The sequence below is a fragment of the Primulina huaijiensis genome, chromosome 2 (genome assembly GCF_012295235.1).
Source record: "Primulina huaijiensis isolate GDHJ02 chromosome 2, ASM1229523v2, whole genome shotgun sequence".
Classification (NCBI taxonomy): Eukaryota; Viridiplantae; Streptophyta; class Magnoliopsida; order Lamiales; family Gesneriaceae; genus Primulina; species Primulina huaijiensis.
The window spans coordinates 26,576,605-26,599,732 of NC_133307.1; the positions used below are offsets into that span (position 1 = coordinate 26,576,605).

Genomic DNA, 23,128 nt, shown 5'->3' on the forward strand with positions numbered 1-23,128 from the left:
CTATATTATCTTAAACACGTCATTAATTTATAGCAGTGTAAATATGAATAAGATTTTTGAATTAATTAGTTCATTTTGTTGTGATAGTGCAAAAATTATGTGCCTCGCACGTATTATTCCATTTAATATTATATAAATTATGAAAATTAGTCATAATAATATATATAATGATATTAAATATCTCTACTATAATTCATGAGTAACATGGTCATGTAAAAATAGTAAATAGAGTTAATTACATATTTCGTGTTTATAATCAATTATGTCATTTAATTACAATTGGACTCCATTTATTTAATAAATTCTAAACTACATTACTTATATCAGTTATTGGGTTATTCCAATATCATTTATTCATCTATGCGACCCCACTTAAGATCATGTAGGCGATTAAATATAATAAACAAAGAGAGTATTTCAATTTTATTGTGTGAGAAACAATGTATTGAATAAAATAATTAATTAATTCACTTACAATATATTCAATATTTTAACAATTTCACCTAATATATATTGCATCATTTATTATGATAATTTATTTAGTTGTTATATATCAATATAAAAATTATATAACTGGTTATAAAAAAATTTAGTAGAATTAAGCTATACAATTGAGTACATGAATTTATTTTTATAGTTAAATAATTTTTTAACAATGTATGATATATGATTAATAGTCTTACAAAAACATACAAACAAATAATAATAACTAGTAATAGTGGCACACGCTATTGTGTATATACAAATATTTTACGTATAAATTGGACAAGGAAAAATTCGAAATTACCTAATTAGGTACTTCAATATTTTCAAAATCAATACAAAAGAAGAAAACCAGAGATTAAAAACAAAACGTGGAAAATAGAAGTCGGGAGAGTTCAGTGGGAGAAAAAAATACGTTACGATTTGTAAAAATAGATGGAGAAAGTGGACAATTTTTTAGTACCATTTTGCCCTTTGAATATGTGACTCCCATGGTGATTGTCTGAAGATATTTATATATAATTATATTTGTGTAACCAAGTTGGAACTAAGAAGTTAGCAAGGAGCTCGTCTTGCTTTAAATAATATTAAAAGATTATAACAACAAAGTTATATGATTAATAGTCTTACATAAATCAACTATAAACAAATAACAACAATATTTAATATACAAAATTAGATGTAATTTGTGGATGTAATCAAATTGAATGTTTATACCAAAAAGGCCTTTGAGAATCTACTTTAACAAATATGGTCTCAAACCATTCTTACAGAGACAGCCGAAGCAAGAGAAGTGTTTCATGCATCATCCAGTTCTAAATGTTTTGATATTTCGTTGAAATTTGGTTTCTTATTTATCAGAATTTTCTAGCACGTTTGTCTTGAATAGCGTATTGATGCTTAAGTTTGGAGTTTAATAAATAAATAATCCATCTTATGCTAATGTGAAATGAATTTAACCATCCACTCGGTACAACATTTTTATTACAAAATTTTGATACAGCACGAGCTTTGAAAATGAAGATTTAATAAGAAAACAATATGTTGCAGGATGGCTTCAGTTCTGTTGAGTACAAATGCCAAATAGCGAAGACAGAGAATGACACAAAAAATAAGGCATGCATGCAAACTAGCGTCATGCCTTGAATTTGTTTTCCGTCACCAAGTTCGAATTATTATCTCTGATAATATTAAATGTATGTGGATTCTATTTTCCTCCAAAGGCTCTGACAAACAGCAGTATTATGTTCTCTCACTTTAAGATGACTCTAAACTCCGAACGAACTTCTTAGCCTGGCATTGGAACAACATAAACATGAAAGAGATCACAAGTTAAAGAATCAAATCAAAGGTCGGGTCAGATTTATACCTGCTCTAATGTCAAAAACATGATTACATTCCAGGATCCTAGCCTTCCAAAGTTGGGAATAAAACCTCTATAGAAGGCCATAGGTCCCTGCAAAAGATTATACTTACACAAGTCACTTCCGAAGAACATTAATAACCGTGATATGTCACAGAAAATGCAGAAAAATGGCCAAGGGATACATATCACCAAATCTTTGTGCTGTACGTAATTAGAAAAGTATTTCAACATACTTTTTAATACACTAGAACATTTTAAGTCAAACTATCTAGGCACTCAAGATAGTAAGAGTCTATCGAATATCATAAAAATGCACAGGACCTCAAATTTGACAAAAATCCTAAACCACTTCCTCCACTGTGATTCTCGTCATAACTTGAGCATTCAAAATTTTAGGTAGCATCAACTTTATGTTGCGCACGTAAATCACAAGAAATGGCATAAATTAATATCGAGGAAGCAGAAGAGAAGCGTACATCGTTCTTCAAAGTCTTGACAAAACAATCAAGCGTATTTTTGTATCCAGAATCACCCATCATTCTAGATTTGACCTGGCACAGAACCAATTGAGTTAGAGCAGGCGTCACCGAATGTGTGCCAAAACTTTTATTGGATAATATGTTGTATCTTCTTACGCATCGCCACCAATTCGTTTAAAAAATTGAATAAAAGGCATCCAACCAACTGGAATAATACTTTAGCAGGGTGTACACTTAAAGAAATGTGCACAAAAACAATACCACGTCAACTGGGGAACCAATGCAAACTGCGAAGAAACCAGCTCCCAAACCAGCAAAGAGATGGGTGACAACATTGTCAGTGAACCCAGGGATTTTCAGAATGGTCTGTATTACATTAAATAACGTTGTAAGATACAATTAGAACAGTGCACGGAAACACGTAGGTAATATCGAGTGTTATCCCACCTCCTTCACTTGATCATAACTGGCTAATTCAGCAGCATTTATGATAGCATTGCGAGCAATATTTGGTCCAACTCCAGTCCACAAAGCAGCAAGTCCTTCCTAAAGTTTATTATGAAAATCAAATTCCAGAGGCAAAAAGTTGAAGGTTTATTTCTAAGAGAATAGAGACAAAACAAATGTGCTGGAATATGACCTGTCTGACAATGGTAGAATAAGCGTTTAAAGCTCCAGAATAACGCCTTGGAACACCAGGTTGAAGCTTTCCCTCAGCTTGAAGTCTTACTTTAACAAGATCAGTCGGATTAGCTATGGTAATTCCCAAAGCACCTGTTTTACACATTTAAGGCAATAAAAATGAAGAAAAAAAATCACTGTTCAAGAATAAGAACTTTCAAAAAAATTTTAGATATATGGATAATTACCAAGTCAAAATATTTAACTTTTCAATGCCCATAGAGGTTACAAAATTAAACAATCACTGGAATGTTCTTACCTGTTGTCAGTGCAGCAAGTACCTTCTTTGATAATGGCACATCTCCGACATGATCTTTGCCAACATAGAATGTTTTAACCTGTAGAGAATGCAGACAAAAGTCAAAAACCAAGTAAAGCAAAGGAAAAAGTAGAATTTCACATGTTAGGATTCACATAGAAACATACAGGATCATATAATCCAATCCTCAAGCCTCCAAACAGGCATTGGCGATGTAATCCCGGAATAATGCCCTTCCATAGCGCAGCGAATCCTTCTTCCCTTGCAATAGTACTAACTGTACCTAACAATCCCCTATATTTCAGTAAAGCCACACCATCCCCTGCGGCAGCTTTCTTCTGTAACTGAAGCCTAACTTTAGCTGTATCTAACGGGATCGTGCAAATCTACACACAGGTAGAAAATTCACACGCAATTCACGAGTAATGATCCACAAGAAATAAAATATCACTTTATAGATAAGGATTCTACCACAGGTATTAAACAATATCAAGAACTTCCTTTTAAGAAAATACTGCCACTTTATGATAATTCTATTATATATAACTAATTAAACCATACTCAATGTCAAAAGGCATCACAAATCCGAAACGATATATATTTAAAGAAACTTGTCCAGTGAAGCAGGAAAAACTACAAAATACAGGTGGCAAGCCTTCATCCAAGAATCAGTTGTAAATAAGAATAAAAAGCTAATTATATTCCTAGTTCCCTAGGTTTCTGGAGTAGTAGCAAGATCAAACAGATAATTCAAAAAAGTCAGGAGGTAAAATTTTTGGACGAAGTCGATTATACCCACATCACATTGAATACTGAAAATTCCACCAAGCCAAACTCACAGAACAAATTCAGTCTACAAAAAGAAAAAAATGGGATGAGCACAAATTTTACGCAGTAAGCAGCCATAAAACAGATCATACCTCCGCAAAGCACGCAGCAAAAGCACTGCTAGCTAATGTCCCGGCGAAAGAAATATCAGATTTAACATTCCCGTGATCCGCCATCACCAGATACAAGAAAAACGAAACGAATATACACCTAAAAATTCGAGTGAGCATAAAAATGAAAGAATGATTTGAGGCCCGTGCCCAGGAAGCTTCGAGCCTACGGAGGGAGGAGAGGATAAGGGAGTCAGGCTAAAACGCGCCAGATTTGCGCATTGCGTAACATGAATCTCGGGAAAAGCGAAGAATTTGCGTCTAATTGGAATTCTATGGAATCCGAGAGGGCGTGTGTGCCGCCTACCGTCACCTCTATATTTATGCGTTTTCTTTTCATAGCTGTTCCTTTGTGATTCGCATTTGCCTACTGTCTTTATTTCCTTTTTCCTTTTATTTTTTTTAAATATCTTTTTTTTTTTGAGCGAGAGAGACTATCATGTTAAAATTGAGTTTCATACATTAAACCTCATCCAATTTTAAGAATGTAGTGTAATTTCTCGATCTTCAATCAAAATTACTCTGGAAAAAAAAAATTTAGTTAGTTTTAACTGATTGCATAAGTTGGTTGGTTTCTTTTTGGGCATACTTCACTTTCCTAACTTTTCTATAATAAATTAATGATAAGAAAAGGTGATTGAAATTCCTCAATAATTTCAAAAGTTTTCCTAAAATTTTGGAAATTCGAGATACTTATCTAAATATCAAAATTGTATTTTCGTAAATATTTCTACCAACTATATTTTTTAGTCAATAATAGGCTTTGAATATCACAATTTGTGTAAGAGTTAAACTTACATAATCGTTTCCATGTGTTGCGAGTTGGTTAATTATTAGAAGAGGAATGATGAGGATATATTAGCAAACAGNAAAAGAAAAAAGAAGACAGATTGCTCAACCTCTGTCTGTTGCCCATGGCGAGTTACTGGCTATTCGTGAAGGAGTAAAATTGGTTTATGAAAAGAATTTTCGAGATGTTCTGGTTGTTTCTGATTCTGTACTGGCAGTGCAAGCAGTCAACGCCATACAAGATGATCTGGGTTATGTTGGAGCATGTGCGTCTGATATAAACATGCTGGTGCAAGCCCCGTTTATCTCTGGAATAGTTTATGAGCCTAGATTGTCTAATATAGTTGCCCATAATTTGGCTAAATTTTCTCTGTCATCACCTTCACCCTTTGTTTGGTTGAATGGTGATTTTCCTTATTGGTTGGTCGAGTTTGTAATGAACGATTTATCTTAATATAATTACAAGCTTACCTTTCAAAAAAAAAAGTTGAGTTATGTCATCTAGCACACACACTTTTAATAAATACAAAAAACTCGTTTGAGATAGTATCATAATTCAATTTTTTGATACAAATATTTTATTTGGACCGTCCATTAAAAAATAACTTAAGAGGGAGTTTTAAGTTTACATATTCTAACCTATAAATAAGAGTAGGTAAAATTGTATAAAAACATATTTTTTTCCCTTTTTCGGAATAGAAGAATGGATCCCAGATATCTCATATTTCAATTTTCTCTCTGTTTACATCTGATAATACCAACTCACATAACCAAAAAGTACCATTTCTCCTTAATAAATTTCTAAATTCAAATTTGAAGTTATAATTCTTTTCAAAATGTAAGTAGCATGAACATTCACAATAATAAGATGCTTAAATATATGGCTTGTTCGGTTGCTTTATCGATTACCACAACTGTAAATATCCAATGTCTAAAACGAAAATTTTAGAGGGATTGAATGGTTAATGTTTCTGATATTTTGCTGAAAAATTCTTCTAATTTAAAAAATATGTGAAATTATTTGACGGGCCATTTAATTATTATTTAATAATAAAATAATTATAAGAAAAATTAAACTTGACTTGAATAACTCAGTACAAGAAAAATAGTGAGCATTGAAGCTGGTCAAACGGATAACATCAAGAATATTTGTTCTTCGTTCAGTAATCATCCTTTTCTTGCAGGAATTTATTTGATAGTGTAGACTAGATCATCTTAACACCATTTGATTTTGGTTGATAGGATGATACTGATTGTTTTTATTAAATGATTAATTATTTCATTTTTATGATAAGAAATAATTATAATAATTAATCATTGAGTGAAGCATTTGATTAACACGTGCTAGAAATTCATCCTTATCTAGATCAATGTACCAAGCAGATAGCATTCGTATCCTACAGCTGGCTGCTACCCCAAGCATTTGCTCTCACGACATAGGACAAGAACAAACTCTATAAGCATATCTGGCTGCTACACCAAGCATTTGCTCTCACGACATAGGACAAGAACAAACTCTATAAAAGCATAGCTGGCTGCTAACCCCAAGCATTTGCTCTCACGACATAGGACAAGAACAAACTCTATAAGCATGATTTATGATGCAAGGTTAGATATTTAAAAACACTGCAATTCTGGTACTATCGCTTGGTCACTTTCGAATATCTATGATGTAAATTAAGTTGATCTTTATCTTCATTTTTAGTCTTTCTCATCAAGATTTGGAGTTAGACACGCTGAAATGTCATTTCATCAATTTCCAGCATCATGTTAGAAGTCGGCATATCGAAAAACAAGATTCAAAGTAAAAATAATGAACTTATGAAACTACAAATGAACTTTCACATTTACATTTACACAACAAAAGTGAAAAATAACCTACCAATACCATAATTTTCTCATTGATTTTCATTAAAAACAATACAAACCTATGCTTTCATCAACACTGTTGCACGAATTTAGATACAAAGTTTCAAGATTCCATACCTAATGTTAGATAGCAGTTAAAAGAAACACTACGCCAAAAGATTCCTCGACAGTTCAGGGAGAGGTTACGCTTCAATAAAATTTTTTGATCCATCACAAATCATCTCTCTCAAGCCAAATAGGAATGACAAGCCACGCATTAAAATGCTTCAACAAATGAATGAGTATGAGTAAATAGTCCTATGACAAGGGTGTTCCTCAAACATTCAACAACTAATGGTTAGTAGTATTTCAGATATTTCTCGGACATCATACAAGGAATATAACTGAAAAGTCTAATTTTCAGGAGTTCGATTCCTCTTATCAATTTTTTTTTTTTTTATTAGTTTGTCACACATCGTTTGTTTAACGTAGTTCAGAAGATGGCCGCAGATTCCCAAATCATATAAAAATAATAATAATAACTGAAAAAGCACACTAAAAGATGCACTTCTCTAAGTTATCTTCTTGTTTTGTCTCTGTCCCATTTCATATCGAAGTGTCGGAGCGAATGATCTTTCTCTAAAGATGATAGAAACTAAAATTTTACCTCTTCGACCCCGATATTGATGTCAAGTTCCTCGTCGCCAGATGGAGGAATTTTCATCTGTTCAATAATGGAAATGGTAGATGCAGGAGGAATCGACACCACCACATCATCTGTGAAAAAGGTTAGCCCGTTTATAAAACGGTGTCGTCTTTGTGGTCCATAGCCTAGGAGTCCATGATAAGTGATGTGTAGTTTGTATCGGAACTCATCATGTCCGGTCCACCGTCAAACTTCATTATGCATCTGTATGATTCGGTTTTTTGGTGCTACCCTTCGGTTATTAGTGTTCGGAATTTCGGTCCAAGCCTTTACGATTATCTTTAAGCAAGATCTGCAATTTGACTCACATCGAGCCAAATAAATTTCTAAGCTTTTATATTGATCGTGTTATGATAGTGGCCATTCTGAATTGTGGGTCTCTCATATTGATATGTGACCCACACGCGCCATGGCGGCTTTTGCTTTCCCTTCAATATTTACATCACATTGTTGATTTGATTCCAAAATCAAATTTATTAGCTTATTAAAAAAACAAATTCGTTGGCCTGTATTTTTTAGATTTTGTTATGTCATGTTAGACATGGAAATGATTGATTGAGTAATCACAATGAGAATGAAAAATTATATAAATCACGTCGGATCTAGCCATTGAGATTAAATAAAATATATTCTTTATTATAATATTGTAATTCAAAATTTTTAAATCGCATAGCAATTCAAATCACCAAATTTTGATTGCTTTTCTAGTTGGAGAATGACTGATCCCAAGTCCCAATACATTAATTAGTTCAAATTGTAATTTGAGATGATGTCAAATCTATTAATTTTAAATCATTGCCGTCCTTTTAATACAAAATTGAAGTGAATTTAAAATTCTTATATAACCTTAGACCAAACACGAGTTTTTTTTAACATATAACATGTTGTCGATTCGAACCAAAATAAACCTCGAATGGGTTGTTGAGTCGGGCTTAAGACTGTACAGCAGGTCAAATTTTATAAAATAAGAAGATGATGTAAGGCTAATATATATAGTTCCATAATTAAGCATAATGCTCTGCCTTGCTGTCTCTTGGTTAGGTCTTAAAGTGTACTTGATAGTAACGTATGATAAATTAAGCTTGAAGATTGATAAGTAATAAGACTGAAAATTCAAATCTCATCATTTAAAGTAATTAATGATCTACATCTTTCAACGTCTACTTTATAAAAAAAAATTATTACGGGATAGTGGTGACAAAGATAATATTTTCCTATTTTAATCAAATATATATTAATTCGATTTTTCTTTCTAATGTCTATACTTATTATATAATTTGACTCTATTATAAAGCTCGATGTCATTAAAGTAATCACTCTGATGCGACCTGTTACATAAAAGATCTTTCAATTTTTCCCCGACATTCTATGTAAATAAAAATTTCTAAATATCAAAATAAAAAATTATATTTAAAACAATTATTTGAAAATGTTCAAAATATCTACACACCATGTCTTCTGAGTTATGACATGGTCAAAGTTTGATTAAATCAAATTTTCATGAAGAAGAATCGAGAAAGTAGGTAGTTTTAGGAGACAAGGTCACACTCCACAGTGAGAATATTATTATTATTATTTCGTTGGCTAATGGATTAAAAAAAAGAAGAAAAAACAGCCACTCATCGACTTAACCTAGCTACGTCCCTTCAACGGAAGTAAGGATGATCTTATTCGATTCGTCGCAAACTGCAATGCCTTCTGGGTGAATTTAGTTATGTGTTGTGTATATTTTGTTTATCAAATTTAGTGATGATATTTTAAAAATTAAATGTGACATGGTAAATTTTTTTTTATTACAAATATAAAACTTTAACAACACTATATAATATGAAATAAAAATAAAAAAATTTAATAAATAAAACAATTTTTTTTGGAAGAGTCAAATTGAAGAAAAAATTAGTTAAATATTATATATTCTCATATGCTTAATCATAAATACTATAGAATCTTACGATTCAAACTCAAATATTATTGTTTCATGTATGAATATTTGGTCTATTGTTTGACATAGACGAATGAATTTGCTATTCTCAAAATATAATTTAAATTAGTATTTTATCTCTTTTTGTTTTTTGCAAATTACGTATTTTAATCCTAATTTGTAAAAAAAACATGTTATATGTTTGTGATTTCCAATCGAGAGATAATTAAGGTTTGTTTGTAGGATAATCCTCTTTCCTAATCTTACTACCATTTTTGTTTGTGAGATTTGAACAGAAGATCCTTACCACTAGTTCAATTGATTCTTTTCCAAAATTTTGAATTTTGAAGACAACAAAAACTCATTCCCCCAATTGTAGTATAAAAGGATTATATATTATTAAAACCACGTTAATGTTGGCTAAATTGTCAATATTAATTATCCATTGAAAGTAATAAAGTTTCTGTTTAAAGTATTTATACACATATAGTTTTAAACAATATATTTAATAACCTTCTTGAAATACAAAAAAATAAATAAATATCAGAGATATTTTAAAATCCAGAATTTTTGAAAATCATGTGCATTTCATATCTGATTTTAAAATAAAAAGTTGTGAAAAATCATAACTTAATTTTATAAATGACGTATCATTTTTCAATAGATATCGATGTGAGACAATTTTATATATTTTTGTTCGTGAACGGACTAATCTGATCACATATATATTAAAAATTAATATTTTTCATAAATAGTTTATCACGTGACATGCACACACCACCAATGAAAATACGCCACGTGCCACAATAGCATAAGCCCACCACTGTCGCGTCGATCTTATCGACATTCACGTGCTTAACGATCGACGACCGTCCACGTCATATCAGATCCTCCGGATTCCATCTGACGATCCATATCTCATCTGATCCAAAAGATCCGTTCGACGTTTAACGCCATTTCGCTCAATAAATAACTGCACTCACTTCTTGGAAGAGAAGAAGAATAAATCACCTCCCTTGCTGATCTGCGCCGGTATCTCTTAAGATGGGGTTACTAGACCAGCTCTGGGACGACACTGTCGCCGGACCCCTTCCGGATAACGGCCTGGGGAAACTCCGAAAACACTCTACTTTCAGCTTCAGATCTAACTCCCCCAAGGGTACGCCGTAGTTTGTATCTTCAGCTGAAAGTGAGAAAAATCACCGTAATTCGGAATGGTTAAAGGAATTTACATATAAAAAGCGTTCATTCGTTTGAATTTAGGCGAAATAATATAGAAATTTTATTCTGTGATTTTGGCAAAGTAATTATCAAAATCAACTACGTAGAGAAGGTTTTGATTATAATCGAACGCCGATCTGATTTTATTTTATTTTTAATCTCTTTCCATGTTCTTCGATGAAGAATCTGAAGGTTCAAGTCGAAGATCAATGGGAGAAGAGGCGGCGGAGGATGTGACGAGGGTTACAAGAAGTATCATGATAGTAAAGCCACAGCAACTTAGCATGAAAGACTCGCCTCCAGTTTCTCCGGCTGGATCCACTCCGCCGGTGTCTCCTTTCTCCGGTAAGGTTTGAATCCCGAGCTCGATAAATTTTTCATAGCTCGTTCCTCACTCAAGTAGGATGATTCATTACTTGCGTGTGTGAGGGGCAGTGTTGTAATTTAACATAGTGATGAGCTTACAAGCATATGTGTTAGTTTGCACATAAGTAGGGCCTTAAAATTGACATTCGTGGCGTTCTGTGGCGAAGAATGCACAAGACCATTGATTTACTTAAGAATTATTAAAGTATCGCAAAGCAATACACTGCTTACTCGAGAATGTTTCTAAGTAAATCAAATCAACTAAAACGTTAGCTTGTTGGTAATAATTTATTTACTTTAAGATAATTCAAGAGTTGAGTGATTGTAAGGCCCATGTAATTCAACATCAACCGAGCGGTAGGCAGAAATTTTCATGATACTCCCTCCGGGTTGAGAGGAACTCTTGAGAGTCGAGTCGAGTCTCGTTTGAAAGAACTCGTGACTTCAATTTGCGGGGTAGTTTAGTATTTATACCCTTCTTGTGCACATAATCACGATATATTTCAGGGTTCTGTGTGTTGAGATTGCTTAATATGACTGAAGATCCAGCCCGAACTTTAAAAAACACACATTAATTCGTGCAATATGTCCGATTTAATATATTTGAAGCCATATTTTCATGTCCATGTTTGAATAATTCTTAATGGATGATGAATATTGGTTAGGTGGAGGGAGAGAAGCCTTTCGGTTTAGGCGCAAATCGGCATCCTTTGCTTACGAAAGGGCTGGCGGAATCGGACCCCGGAGCCCTCCTCCTCCTTACGACCTGTGAGCTCTGATGGAGGCTTCGTCTTAATCTAGTTTATGGATCGGAGTTTTGTTGGTGCTCAGTAGAAAGTCAAGGACGTGTGGAAGAGTTGTGTTTTGTACCTAGAGCTGTGTATATATATGTAATCCATGTAGCTTGTTTCGAGTGCATGTGCTGAGTTAAAAAAGAGACACCGTATCTGTATGTCGCCATGCTCTGCATTGTATAAAGGCTTGTGTGTTTGGCTGCGTAATCTATTCCGTTTCTTAATCTATCACTTGCCACATCATTGATGATTTATCTTATGGGGAAAAATGTTGTTAGATTAAAAGAAAAAGCAAGAAAAGCAGAATGATAATGTCAAAATGTGTCTTCCCATGATACATGCTCAGAGGGTAGTCTCGTGCACGGATCCAAAACTAAAAGAAATGAAGTGGGACGTTATGATAAGATAATGTAATTGAGTTTCAGAATGAAATTGATAGCCATTAAAAATTTTACCGGTACATTTTAACAAAAAGTTTTGAGTACCATAGCATCGAGTTGAAAAGCAGAAAGATTGAATAATAATTAAGTTGGAATAAACATAAAACAAAGACAAGAACACAAGGAATAAAACAATGGTCATCTAGGCACTCATGCTCGTTATTAATCTGATGGACCCTTGTTTTCTAAATAAATCTGACGAAAATAAGTTCGTTTTTGCTAGAGTTAAAAGATGAGTTGGATGAAAATGATGTAATAGATCTTATCCTCAACCGGCTTCTCACAGTTGGCGCATCAAGGTCAGCTGGAACCTAGGGGTTCTTGGAGACACCGTTATTGTCACCCGGTATAAGACAAAGATCACTGTTGATGCTAATGACACAAATTTCTCCAAGAGGTAGCTTCATATAAGCCTACGAATTAATTTTTGAACTTGTTGCATTGTTCTTGTCTCGTGGAAGTATGTGGGATCCAGGGCCTCAAATATTTCCTGAACTTATTTGTAGATTTTGTTTATTCATGGCAACAGAGGGGCTAGTCTGAAGGATAACAAATAAATGCAAATAGAAGGATTTAACCTGAAGATTGCTATGTTACATCTCTATAATAATTGTATTGAGTTTGAGCATTTTAATTGACATAATGGAAATTACCTTGTGGTGATACTTGTGTATATATCAGATACATTATCATGACTGGTGCAGTTGGAACGAAGAAGTTTTCTAGATATGCCTAGCAGCTCTGAATAAATTTTATGTGCATAGTGGGTGCCGGGTGGGGTATTATGTTCATGTTTAGGAAATTAACTATGCAATTTATAGGTGGATTTCACTTTCCTCATCTTTACAATAGATATTCTTGTTTGTGCACTTTTATGTGTAATGTTGTCACAACCAGCTGCATCTGTTACCATAGTGTAGGATTTGGACGTTAGGACTATTTCTTGTCGATCCATTGGGACCATTTCATTCTCATCTTTCCACTGCACTGAATAGTTAGGGACCGTTGAATGATCTCTTGCTAAAGAAATATCTGAAGAAGAATAATGTGCATGATTGGCTCCGAGTTTTAGCTTCCAACAAAGATCAGAGTGTGCATGAATTGAGGTACCTCAATATTGCTGAGAATGAGGCTGAGGAGTAGGATTGATCCAAGAGAGTATAGTATCTTCAGCAGTCTAATGTTTTCCAATTCGACTTTTCTGTTTTGTCTGGTATCGTTGCGCTTGTTAGACAACTTCTATAATCTTGTTGATCAACCAGAGATGCTATTTCATAGTTTTATTGTTCTTGATTGTAAAAGATGATATGTAATTTCTTCTGGTTAAACTTTTGCATCAGGAATAAATACCAACAGTTTAGAATGTCCGATCATCGTTCAGTTGTGATTTCGAGGAAAGTCTTGCTGAGAGACAACTTAGTAACAATTTAACAAAACTATACCTGTTCTCAATCTTTTGAACTATCTATACAATTTCAGTACATGGCTATTGCATTTTGAATAACTTTGGCATGAACAAGGAGTTAAAGCTTCCAGTATATGCCCAATCTGTGTAACAGGCCAGCAATAATACCCCAAAACGATATCTCAGCAAAAATAACATACAGCAGAATGCCAACTCTTCAATGAAGATGTGCTTCTGAATCCAATGTATATGCAAACACAAGTTTTCAAAAGCATGCCATTTTGTTAAATTCCTTCTTCCGTCAATGAAAAATCCTCTTAGGATCGTAATGACATTCTTCTTCTCCTTAAGATTCACCTGCGCGCATGAGCAAACAAAAAAGTACTGAAAAAAGAAGAATTTAAAAAATAGTACAAAAAATTTAAGCGCCTCCCCAGTGGCGGTCCCAAATTTGGTGGCAAGTATATATCCGTGTCACACCTAAATGAATCCTACTCAATAAAATTAATTGATATATAGTAGCGTGAGTGAGGATCATTACACGAGGAGGTGTGGATTTACTATGATTAAAAAATTTAAAAACAATAGAACTAAAATAATGGGGATTTTCTTTAAAATTAAATCCTTAGACTAATTATCATGCAATGAAATAAAATTGATTAAATAAAATCAGAGGAAACTAATCTTTGTTCGGTTTATTCCATCATTTGATTTTATTAACTTGATTATAAATGCAATAAATATTAATTTGTATTTGAATATTTGCAAATGAGAATTTAACTTTTATATTACCTTATGAATAGTTTAATCGGAAAAAACTTCATAATTCAATATTTATCAAACAAACAATATCATACAAACGTTAAATATTTAATTTTCCATGTCAAATACAAGCAACAGGAATAAAATATATGTTAGACTTATCATACAATTGAATTACAATTTCAGATTCATTCAAATATCCAAATTTCAAAGATGTGTAAACATAATAAGACATGACATTCATATAAACATATAAATCCAACATACCCTATTCGGTAGGAATTTTTCTTTGAATATGTACATGACCATAATACAAAATAAACAAATTTAGAAGTTCATTTCGACTATTATCCCTAAAAAAAATCGAACTTTTTTCCCTAATTATATTACATTGTAATTAACGGCCAACCCTCTCCCTATCAACTATTTCTCTTGATCCATCCATCCATCCTTGCTCACGAATGTATGTTATAAGTTTATTTTCAAAATATTCACAAAAAGCTAATAGTTTAGAATATTATTTTCAAAAATATGAGGAGTCTATATATCTCCTAATTGCACTTTCTACCTAGCCCTGGTAGGCGTGAGACGTGGTACTAACCTATTTTGGAATGAATTAATTAAGGTCGAATATGCATATATAGGACATTATATTTTTATTTATTTTTATGACGTGAGAATCCATTACAAAAAAAAATTGTGATTAAACCATTATGTTAACACAATAGTTTACAAAACACGTTATACATGTAAGATGTATATATGACATTATATTGTTTGTAAACTATGTTCTCGGGACACGTGTATGTGTGTATAGATATATTTAATTTTTTTAATGATTTTAAATATAGGAATAACTTGATAATTGAATTATTAAAATTTTAATACTTGAAGATGAAGATCATTTTTCCCATAACGCTGATACCATGTTTTGTGATTATTGCTTTGTTATGACTTATGTCCTAAAGTACTGTCACCATCTTCATAACTTTGAGCACGTTGCCGAATTAAAGATGCTTGGGTACCCATACCAATAAATTAGTCTAACAAATTTCTTTGATGTCCCAAAATCTTATGTTTTCAATATCGAGTTCGAGATTTTACCGGAACAAACTCATCTTTCAACTAAAACTAAATAAATAAAGAGACAACTGAGGTTTATATGGGAAAATGAAACGGTGAAACAGGGGAGGTTAATGGTGAGAACCCGACTCTATGAAAAAAATAATAAATAAATATATTCTCTATATAATTTTGTAATTTTTTTAACCATTTTCCAATTATATCAAAATTGTTATTATCGACCAGCGCTCTCCCTCTCATCTATTTCTGTAGATCCTTCCACCGGCCCTTGATCACATCGCTACTGGAAGTTCTCTAACTGAGCTTTATGAGTCAACATGATAGTCACATTAACATTTTTAATGTAAGAAAATTATAATTATAAAATAAAAAATGAAAAAATGTGTGATTAAAGCCAAGTTTCGACAAAATAAAAAACCAAAATTACAAAAAATCATGAATATACAGAGAACATAGCATTTTTTTAATATTTTTTTTTTATCATTATTTTAAAGTTAATGTTTAAAATATTTTGAGATGTGTACTATGTGACGACTATTTTTATTTGTTTGTTTGCTTGTAAAGTGAGTTATCTGATCCGGCATATTATCACACATTAATTCAAATATTAATAAAGGCCGCCCTTTTATTTATGAAATGGATGGTTGATGTTTATATTTCTTTCACCGTCTAAAGAATTTTGAGTCTATAAACTCTGTTGTTCCATAAAAGCTGTATTATCTCGGTGAATAAAAATCTATGAGACCATTTCATAAAAGACTTATTAATTTATTTATATGACCTGTTTAGTTTTTAAGGATTGGCCTATGCATGGTATTACGTATTTTTTTGCAAATGGTAATATTTTTTTAAAAATTGACAGCTGAAGGTTAAAAAAACGACAGAGAAGACCAAAACAGCAAAAAATTAAATTTTCTTCTGAATTAATCCAATTGTTCTCAGCAACCAGCCTCGATCCCCCTCTCATCAATTCCTTCAGATCCATCTTTGATCTCCAGAACGAATTTTCGATTGGGTAAGACAAGAATAATCAAATTTAAGAGATGAGATAAGTTTAATATATATTTTAAAAATATCACTAAAAACTTATTATTATCTATTATTAAAATTTCCAATTTAATATCTATTTTTAAAAAAAATATAAGATCTCCTATATATAATATATCGCCGGTCGCGTCGGCAATTCTTGTTATTAAAGAATTTCAGATTTCTGCTTAAAATATTAATTTAATGTATTATTTTATAGAGTTGGTACATATTATATATACGCATAATAATTATATTAAATATTATATCCAGCGAAAACATTATTCAAACTCAAAATTAAAATTATACATTACATTTTATTTGTTTTGACTTTGCATAAAAAAAAATATTTTTATTCATTTCATATCTTCTATCTTAACCATAAACTCTATCTCAACCTTCTCTACTTCTAAAATTAATAACGTATTAGTAAATAATATAGGAATATAGTCAAATTTAAGATTAAAAATTATCATACAACTAAGAAAAAACTAATTGACATTGCGATTTTATCATGAAAATATCACATTGAAATAATAAAATCGAGTATGTTTCGAATTCTCAATATAAATGAGGATGATGATGATAATGACGATAAAAGTTTTCGAAATATGCCTTAAATACAATAAAAATAAAACCAACCATTTGGAGACAAGGGGTCAAAAATATTAAATTTCTTTCATTTTTTCACCAAAAACACATTTACCAATCCTTTGACTTCCACCTGTATAGATATGCAATTAATTAAAGTATTTAAAATACACGAAATCAAATAAATGGCCCAACCCATTTGAGTTAATAACTTAAAACTCTAACATAGAGATAATATGTTGTTCATAATTCGTGTCATCATCTTTATCTACCAATATAATGATATTTATTTATTGAATATGATAAACATATTATTGATTGACACAAAATTTGATACCATTAATGATAATATAATAAATAAAACTATATATATATGTATATATATATATTATATTTATCTATTTAAGAAAATTACAAATGTTGAAAAAAGTTTAAAATCTCTCCAAATCACACACTTGTGATTGGAGACTATATATATGCCGAAGCAGTCAGACTCCAAATAACAAGGCGAGATGCCCGATCACATGAATCCTCTGTATCCGAGTTGTCTCCTTCGCCCTTAGATTACGTCCCCTCTACACATATTCACAACAAGACTTGTGTTTTTTCTCCGCCACTGTACTAAAAACGACACAAATTTGCACATCGAAACAAAGCATCGGCTCACAATTCTTGGATTCTGCCACGCATGTTCTCCCTTTCCAGCAACAGTTTTCGCGTCTGTTTTTCTTGACTTAACTTCGTTCCGTTTGTTTTGTTTGTTGTTTCCTCCGGGGAAATGTCGGACGGCGGAGCCGCCGTCAATGCCGGCGGCACCCACCAACGGCGCCGTGTTGCTGAATACACGAATGATCAAGAAAAGGATAAGTCTGCTCATCCGGTGCAGTTTGCGTTGGAGTATTCGAAAAGTGATTTAGATTATGAAGCTTTGTTTGATTGCAATGTCGGCCATCATCATCGGGCGGTGAGATACCTTCTGATGCGTAAAAGGATGCCTGATAATTGGGTTGTGTGCGTGGAGGAATGTGTTTTGAGTTGGTGGAGAGTTTTGAATTCTCTGACGTCTTGGAAACGTGCGAGGCTTGTGATTCTTGTGCTGCTTCTGATGATGGTGCTGGTGTCGGCGTTTCTGAAGTTTTGTCTGTTTTCCGGCTGTGGCAGAGGTATGGCCACGCACGCCGCCGGGGATTTCGTCAGGCTGAATTTCGTGAACGATTTTTCGTCTAATGTTAAAGGAGAGTATTTTGATTCAAAGTCTTTCGGTTCCAGTAATGTTGGCTTGAAAAGGAAGATGAAAGAATTTCCGGTGAGAAGAAAGCATATTTAATGCAAAAGATTGATTTTTTAATATATAATTTTTATGTTTATTTAATTTGATGTGAAGTTTGAAGGTTTTTCCATGGAGTCGATGCCATAAAGCTGGCACTATATATATTAATTTTTTAATATATATATATATACATATACATAAAAATATTATCCTTTTATTTATTATCCTTTTCGTTTTTTTTAAACCCACGACGAGTAAAGGGCCGGCGACCATTTTCAGCGATGAAATTTTCATGATTTTCCAGTTTGTATGAAGAAATTTGAATTTCTATAAATATTAATATTTTTAAAGTCCAAGCTCCTTGATTAGTTGACGACCGTTGTGCTATTTCATACCGACAACGTTAAAAAGGACATGGTAAATTTTACATTTTCCAACGGGAATCTTGATTGTGGGCTCCTTTTTCACCACTTTAGTAGTGCATTTACTTGAATGTTTTTATAAAACTTTTGATCTTGTTTCTTACTGAATATAGTGCTTACGGAAAGATTTACCTTTGACAGATCCAAGAAATTTGGATGAAACCAAAAAGTGATGACTTGTACCAATGTATTTCAAGGCGAAGAAATCGTTCAAGTTTGTCAGTTTTCGCCTTATAATTTGTTAAAAGAAATGCAGCAAACCATTTTTTTTTCATCTGATAAATTCGTGTTCGAAATCGTTCCAGAGACGCGAGAGGTGACGACTGGCTATATTTTGGTTCATGCCAATGGAGGATTGAATCAAATGAGAACTGGTGTAAGTTCAATATTACTATCTTTTATCTGTTTGATTTCGTTATGTTGTGTTCCTGAATGTACCCGTAAGAATGTTGTTTTGATCCCAGATATGTGATATGGTTGCTGTGGCAAAGATTATGAATGCTACACTCGTGCTTCCTTCCCTTGATCATGAGAGCTTTTGGACCGATCCTAGGTACTACTATCATCTTGTGGTGAAAATTTTCGGTTATTTCTTTTATAAATGTTAATCTTGTCTGAGATTCTGGTATATTTTACAGTGGCTTCAAAGATGTTTTTGATTGGAGGCATTTCATCAAAGTTTTAGCAGATGATATCGATATAGCTGAGAAGTTGCCATCACGATTCGCAGGAGTGAAGCCCTTGGTTAAAGCACCGGTTTCTTGGTCTAAGGTAGAGCAACGAGTTCAATAATCGCGTATTGGATCGAGCTAACTAACGTTAGTCAACTCGTGCGCAGGCTCATTACTACAGAAGAGAGATTCTTCCATTGCTAAAGAAACAAAAGGTGATTAAGTTTAGTCATACGGACTCACGACTCGCGAATAATGGCCTCTCCTCCTCCATCCAGAGGCTAAGGTGTCGTGCAAACTATGATGCCCTTCGCTACACACCTGAGATTGAGGCGCTCGGAAAGAAATTGGTCGATAGATTGAGAGACGAAGAAGAACCATTCATTGCTCTTCACTTGAGGTAATCAGGATCACATGATTTCCTATCGGTTTGTGCCTGCAAGATTGCACACAGTCGATTTCTTCGACAATTACTTCACATTCACATATTTTTTGTCCGATTAGGTATGAGAAAGACATGCTAGCATTTACTGGTTGTAGCAACAATTTGACTCGTTCTGAGGCCGAGGAACTTCGTGTTATGAGATACAGCGTTAAGCATTGGAAAGAGAAAGAAATCGACAGCAAAGAAAAGAGACTTCAAGGGGGCTGCCCCATGTCTCCAAGAGAGGCAGCTATATTTCTCAAGGCAATGGGATACTCCAGTACAACAAGGATATACATCGTGGCTGGAGAAATATACGGTAACAATAGCATGGATGCGTTTCAAGCAGAGTACCCCAACGTTTTCTTCCACTCTACACTGGCAACAGCAGAAGAGTTGCAACCCTTTAGTCGTTATCAGAATCGCCTTGCTGCCTTGGACTATGTCATAGCATTGGAAAGTGATGTTTTTGTTTACACGTACGATGGAAATATGGCAAAAGCTGTGCAGGGGCATAGACGATTTGAAGGATTTAGGAGGACGATAAATCCCGACAGGTTATTGATATTTTTTCATTGGTTTTTTAATCATTCATAAAATAACATTGTCCAAATTCATCTTGGTCTGTGGATTGGAAACTAAGTTTCTGGCATTCTGATTCATTTCAGGTTGAATTTTGTTAGACTGATAGACTCGTTGGACAAGGGCTCAATTTCTTGGAAGGATTTTGAATCAAAGGTCAAGAAATTACACTCCAACAGAGTTGGAGCACCGTACCTTAGAAACACAGGAGAATTACCTAGACTAGAGGAGAATTTCTACGCAAATCCGTTTCCTGGTTGCGTCTGTAACAGATCTCAGGAGCAAATTAAACGTCGGCAACTTGATTAAGAACCTGATCTACGAGTTGATTCACAAAGATAGGAAGGCTTATCTTTTAGTCAGCGTGTGAAAACATTAAATAACAGTATACATAATGCTACAGCCTCAGCCGGACACGGGGTATTGCAAGAAACTGGATATTAACCACACTGGGGAACATTAGCTAGAATCGGGTCGTAGAGGGACCGGTGAAACACGTTTTTATGCAGCAAGGCTGCCGGTTATGGCGTACACTAGTTCAAAAGATATCAGAGGCGAAGAGCTGGGGAAGTGATTGAATTGAATTCCAGATAATGCATACATTCAAGTTCCAAACTTGATACAAAATAGTAGATATATATTATATATTTTTTGGGTCATATATCCTACAACAAGACTAATAAAGCTCATCTGCTGTCAGGCTGTAAATGAAATGCGAAGACCGAGTCGAGCTACGCTCTTTCTACGGATGTTGTGACAACTATATAGCAAGATTTTTATAAGATCGTCCATCATCTATAATGTTTATAGTTTTACTCCGTGTTGTTTGATGCTGAATCGTTCGACTTCTCGACGTTAGTTTGACGAAATCTCTTGCGATTCTGCTGTGATTCCACTTTTGGTAGTGAATTCTGGTGGAATTGTAAGAGTTTGTTACAGTCAGATGCTGAACATTAAATGTTTTCGCCTGACATCAACCATGAGTCGTGAAAGCAAGGGAAGAAATATCATCGCTAAAACGGCATCGGGCATTGAGTATTGAGTAATGGTTCATTCCGTTATCTATCAAATCAAACTAATTTAATGGAATCATAAATAACCAAACCAACCAAATTCCATTTTCATAGAAAAACCAAGATAGCTAGCCAAAAAATAAAGTTTCGAAATAGTCAGAAAACAATGATCGTGCAAACGGAGCTTCTAAGTCCGATTGACCGTTTACTAAAAACAGGTAGATGCGATCCTATCTACGTGGGTAATACCCTCACTTCATTTCAACGGATAAGATCTTGTCACACATACAATTTCCAAAAAAAAAGTGGGACCTATATATACATGGCAAATCTTGGCCATCCATCCTATCATGGGAGCAATACGGATAAGATGAAATAAACCCTAAAAAACATAAGTCTCTCCACAAAGTCGCAAGACCATGGACATTAATAATTGATATTGATAGAAAATTATTGAAATTGAAACGACTTATCCATTTGCAGGCTGTGTGTGATGTGAAAGGGAATGTTGAGAAATTAATGTGGGCAGAAATATAGAAACTGACGGATGCAAACAAGGTAACGTATGAGTAAAGCCTAACACGGTGCCTTAATTTTTGAATTAAATGCGGACCAAAATATATGAATGCCCAAGATTTTGTGTACAAGGGTCTAGAATCAACTGAATTTTGACACTAAACGTGTAATCCGGTAAAATAAAGGTGTGTTTAACTATTTGAAAGTGATTATTTTTAAAACTAAATGAGTTGCAAGTGTTTGAAAATAAAATCCTAAAATTAATACANGTAACAAAATATGATTTTGAATTTTATGAATTGTAAATTCATATATAAATAAAATTTAACATGTTAAAAAATATCCAAAAATAGTTATAAAAATTTAGAGTAATTGTAGAATATGATAATTTTTTTTCAGAATTCATATGTCAAATTGTAACTTTAAATCATTAACAATAAAACATAAGTAGAAAAAAAAATCTCAATCTTACTTCCAACTTTATGTTAAAAGTTATAGAAGTTGAAATAAGAACATGTTTTTACAAGCACCCCAAAACATTTTCAACCAACTAGAATCCAAGAAGTGCTTCTTAAAAACTATTTTAAACACTCTCTAAGAGACGGAGCGTTGATAGTGGCATGAACGGTATGCCAGACTACATGGCATGTTCAAGATTTTTGAATTAATAGAACTTTAACATTAGACGTAATCTAGTATGATAAGAATTTGTAAGATTCGTCCCCTTTCATTTTCTTTAAGATTTGTAACTGAAAATAATAAGTTTTGTGAAAACAAATGAAGTTTTTTTTATACGTAAATTTTTTTGTACAAAATACACCTACGCAATACAAATATGTGCTACTAGCCTACTAGTTATCCAAATATGTCATCATGATAAGTAGAGTCATGTTATATATACAATATAGAGACTACGCATTAGGTTACATTCGGCAATAGAAATTGCCTACGTCCACTGTTGAAGCTCGGACCAAGATTTTATTGATCCACACGCATGATTTAAAAGTTTACAATAGCGTTTACAGAATGAAAATTTTCTCATATCCCATCTACATAGAGCAATGGACTATAT

The 23,128-nt window shown here is 33.2% G+C and overlaps 3 protein-coding genes and 1 long non-coding RNA gene across 5 annotated transcripts; 2 read left to right on the forward strand and 2 right to left on the reverse strand.

Moving 5' to 3' along the window:
- Nucleotides 1-1,433: 1,433 nt before the first annotated feature.
- On the reverse strand, nucleotides 1,434-4,566 carry LOC140971096 (mitochondrial uncoupling protein 1-like). The gene is made up of 9 exons (XM_073433172.1): nucleotides 4,189-4,566; nucleotides 3,436-3,654; nucleotides 3,269-3,347; nucleotides 2,969-3,102; nucleotides 2,776-2,874; nucleotides 2,590-2,694; nucleotides 2,326-2,400; nucleotides 1,853-1,939; nucleotides 1,434-1,776 (listed from the first exon to the last, which is right to left on the reverse strand). The coding sequence occupies exons 1-9, from the start codon at nucleotides 4,324-4,326 to the stop codon at nucleotides 1,741-1,743; spliced, it is 972 nt and encodes a 323-aa protein (XP_073289273.1). The 5' UTR covers nucleotides 4,327-4,566; the 3' UTR covers nucleotides 1,434-1,740.
- Nucleotides 4,567-6,793: 2,227 nt separating this feature from the next.
- LOC140971106 (uncharacterized) lies at nucleotides 6,794-7,972 on the reverse strand. Its single transcript, XR_012174255.1, has 2 exons — nucleotides 7,511-7,972; nucleotides 6,794-7,128 (listed from the first exon to the last, which is right to left on the reverse strand). It is a non-coding gene; the product is annotated as an uncharacterized lncRNA (long non-coding RNA).
- A 2,455-nt stretch (nucleotides 7,973-10,427) lies between these two features.
- On the forward strand, nucleotides 10,428-12,058 carry LOC140971102 (dormancy-associated protein homolog 3). Of its 2 annotated transcripts, none has more exons than XM_073433181.1 (3): nucleotides 10,428-10,629; nucleotides 10,875-11,041; nucleotides 11,723-12,058. In XM_073433181.1, exons 1-3 carry the CDS (start codon nucleotides 10,515-10,517, stop codon nucleotides 11,834-11,836), a joined length of 396 nt encoding a protein of 131 aa, XP_073289282.1. In that variant the 5' UTR covers nucleotides 10,428-10,514; the 3' UTR covers nucleotides 11,837-12,058. The 2 variants fall into 2 exon arrangements, with proteins under 2 accessions (XP_073289282.1, XP_073289283.1); XM_073433182.1 differs by having other exon boundaries at nucleotides 10,875-11,036.
- Nucleotides 12,059-17,661: 5,603 nt separating this feature from the next.
- Nucleotides 17,662-21,339, forward strand: LOC140971092 (O-fucosyltransferase 19-like). Its single transcript, XM_073433169.1, has 8 exons — nucleotides 17,662-18,464; nucleotides 18,992-19,064; nucleotides 19,156-19,226; nucleotides 19,315-19,403; nucleotides 19,489-19,621; nucleotides 19,689-19,921; nucleotides 20,026-20,502; nucleotides 20,614-21,339. The coding sequence occupies exons 1-8, from the start codon at nucleotides 17,937-17,939 to the stop codon at nucleotides 20,834-20,836; spliced, it is 1,827 nt and encodes a 608-aa protein (XP_073289270.1). The 5' UTR covers nucleotides 17,662-17,936; the 3' UTR covers nucleotides 20,837-21,339.
- Nucleotides 21,340-23,128: the final 1,789 nt, after the last annotated feature.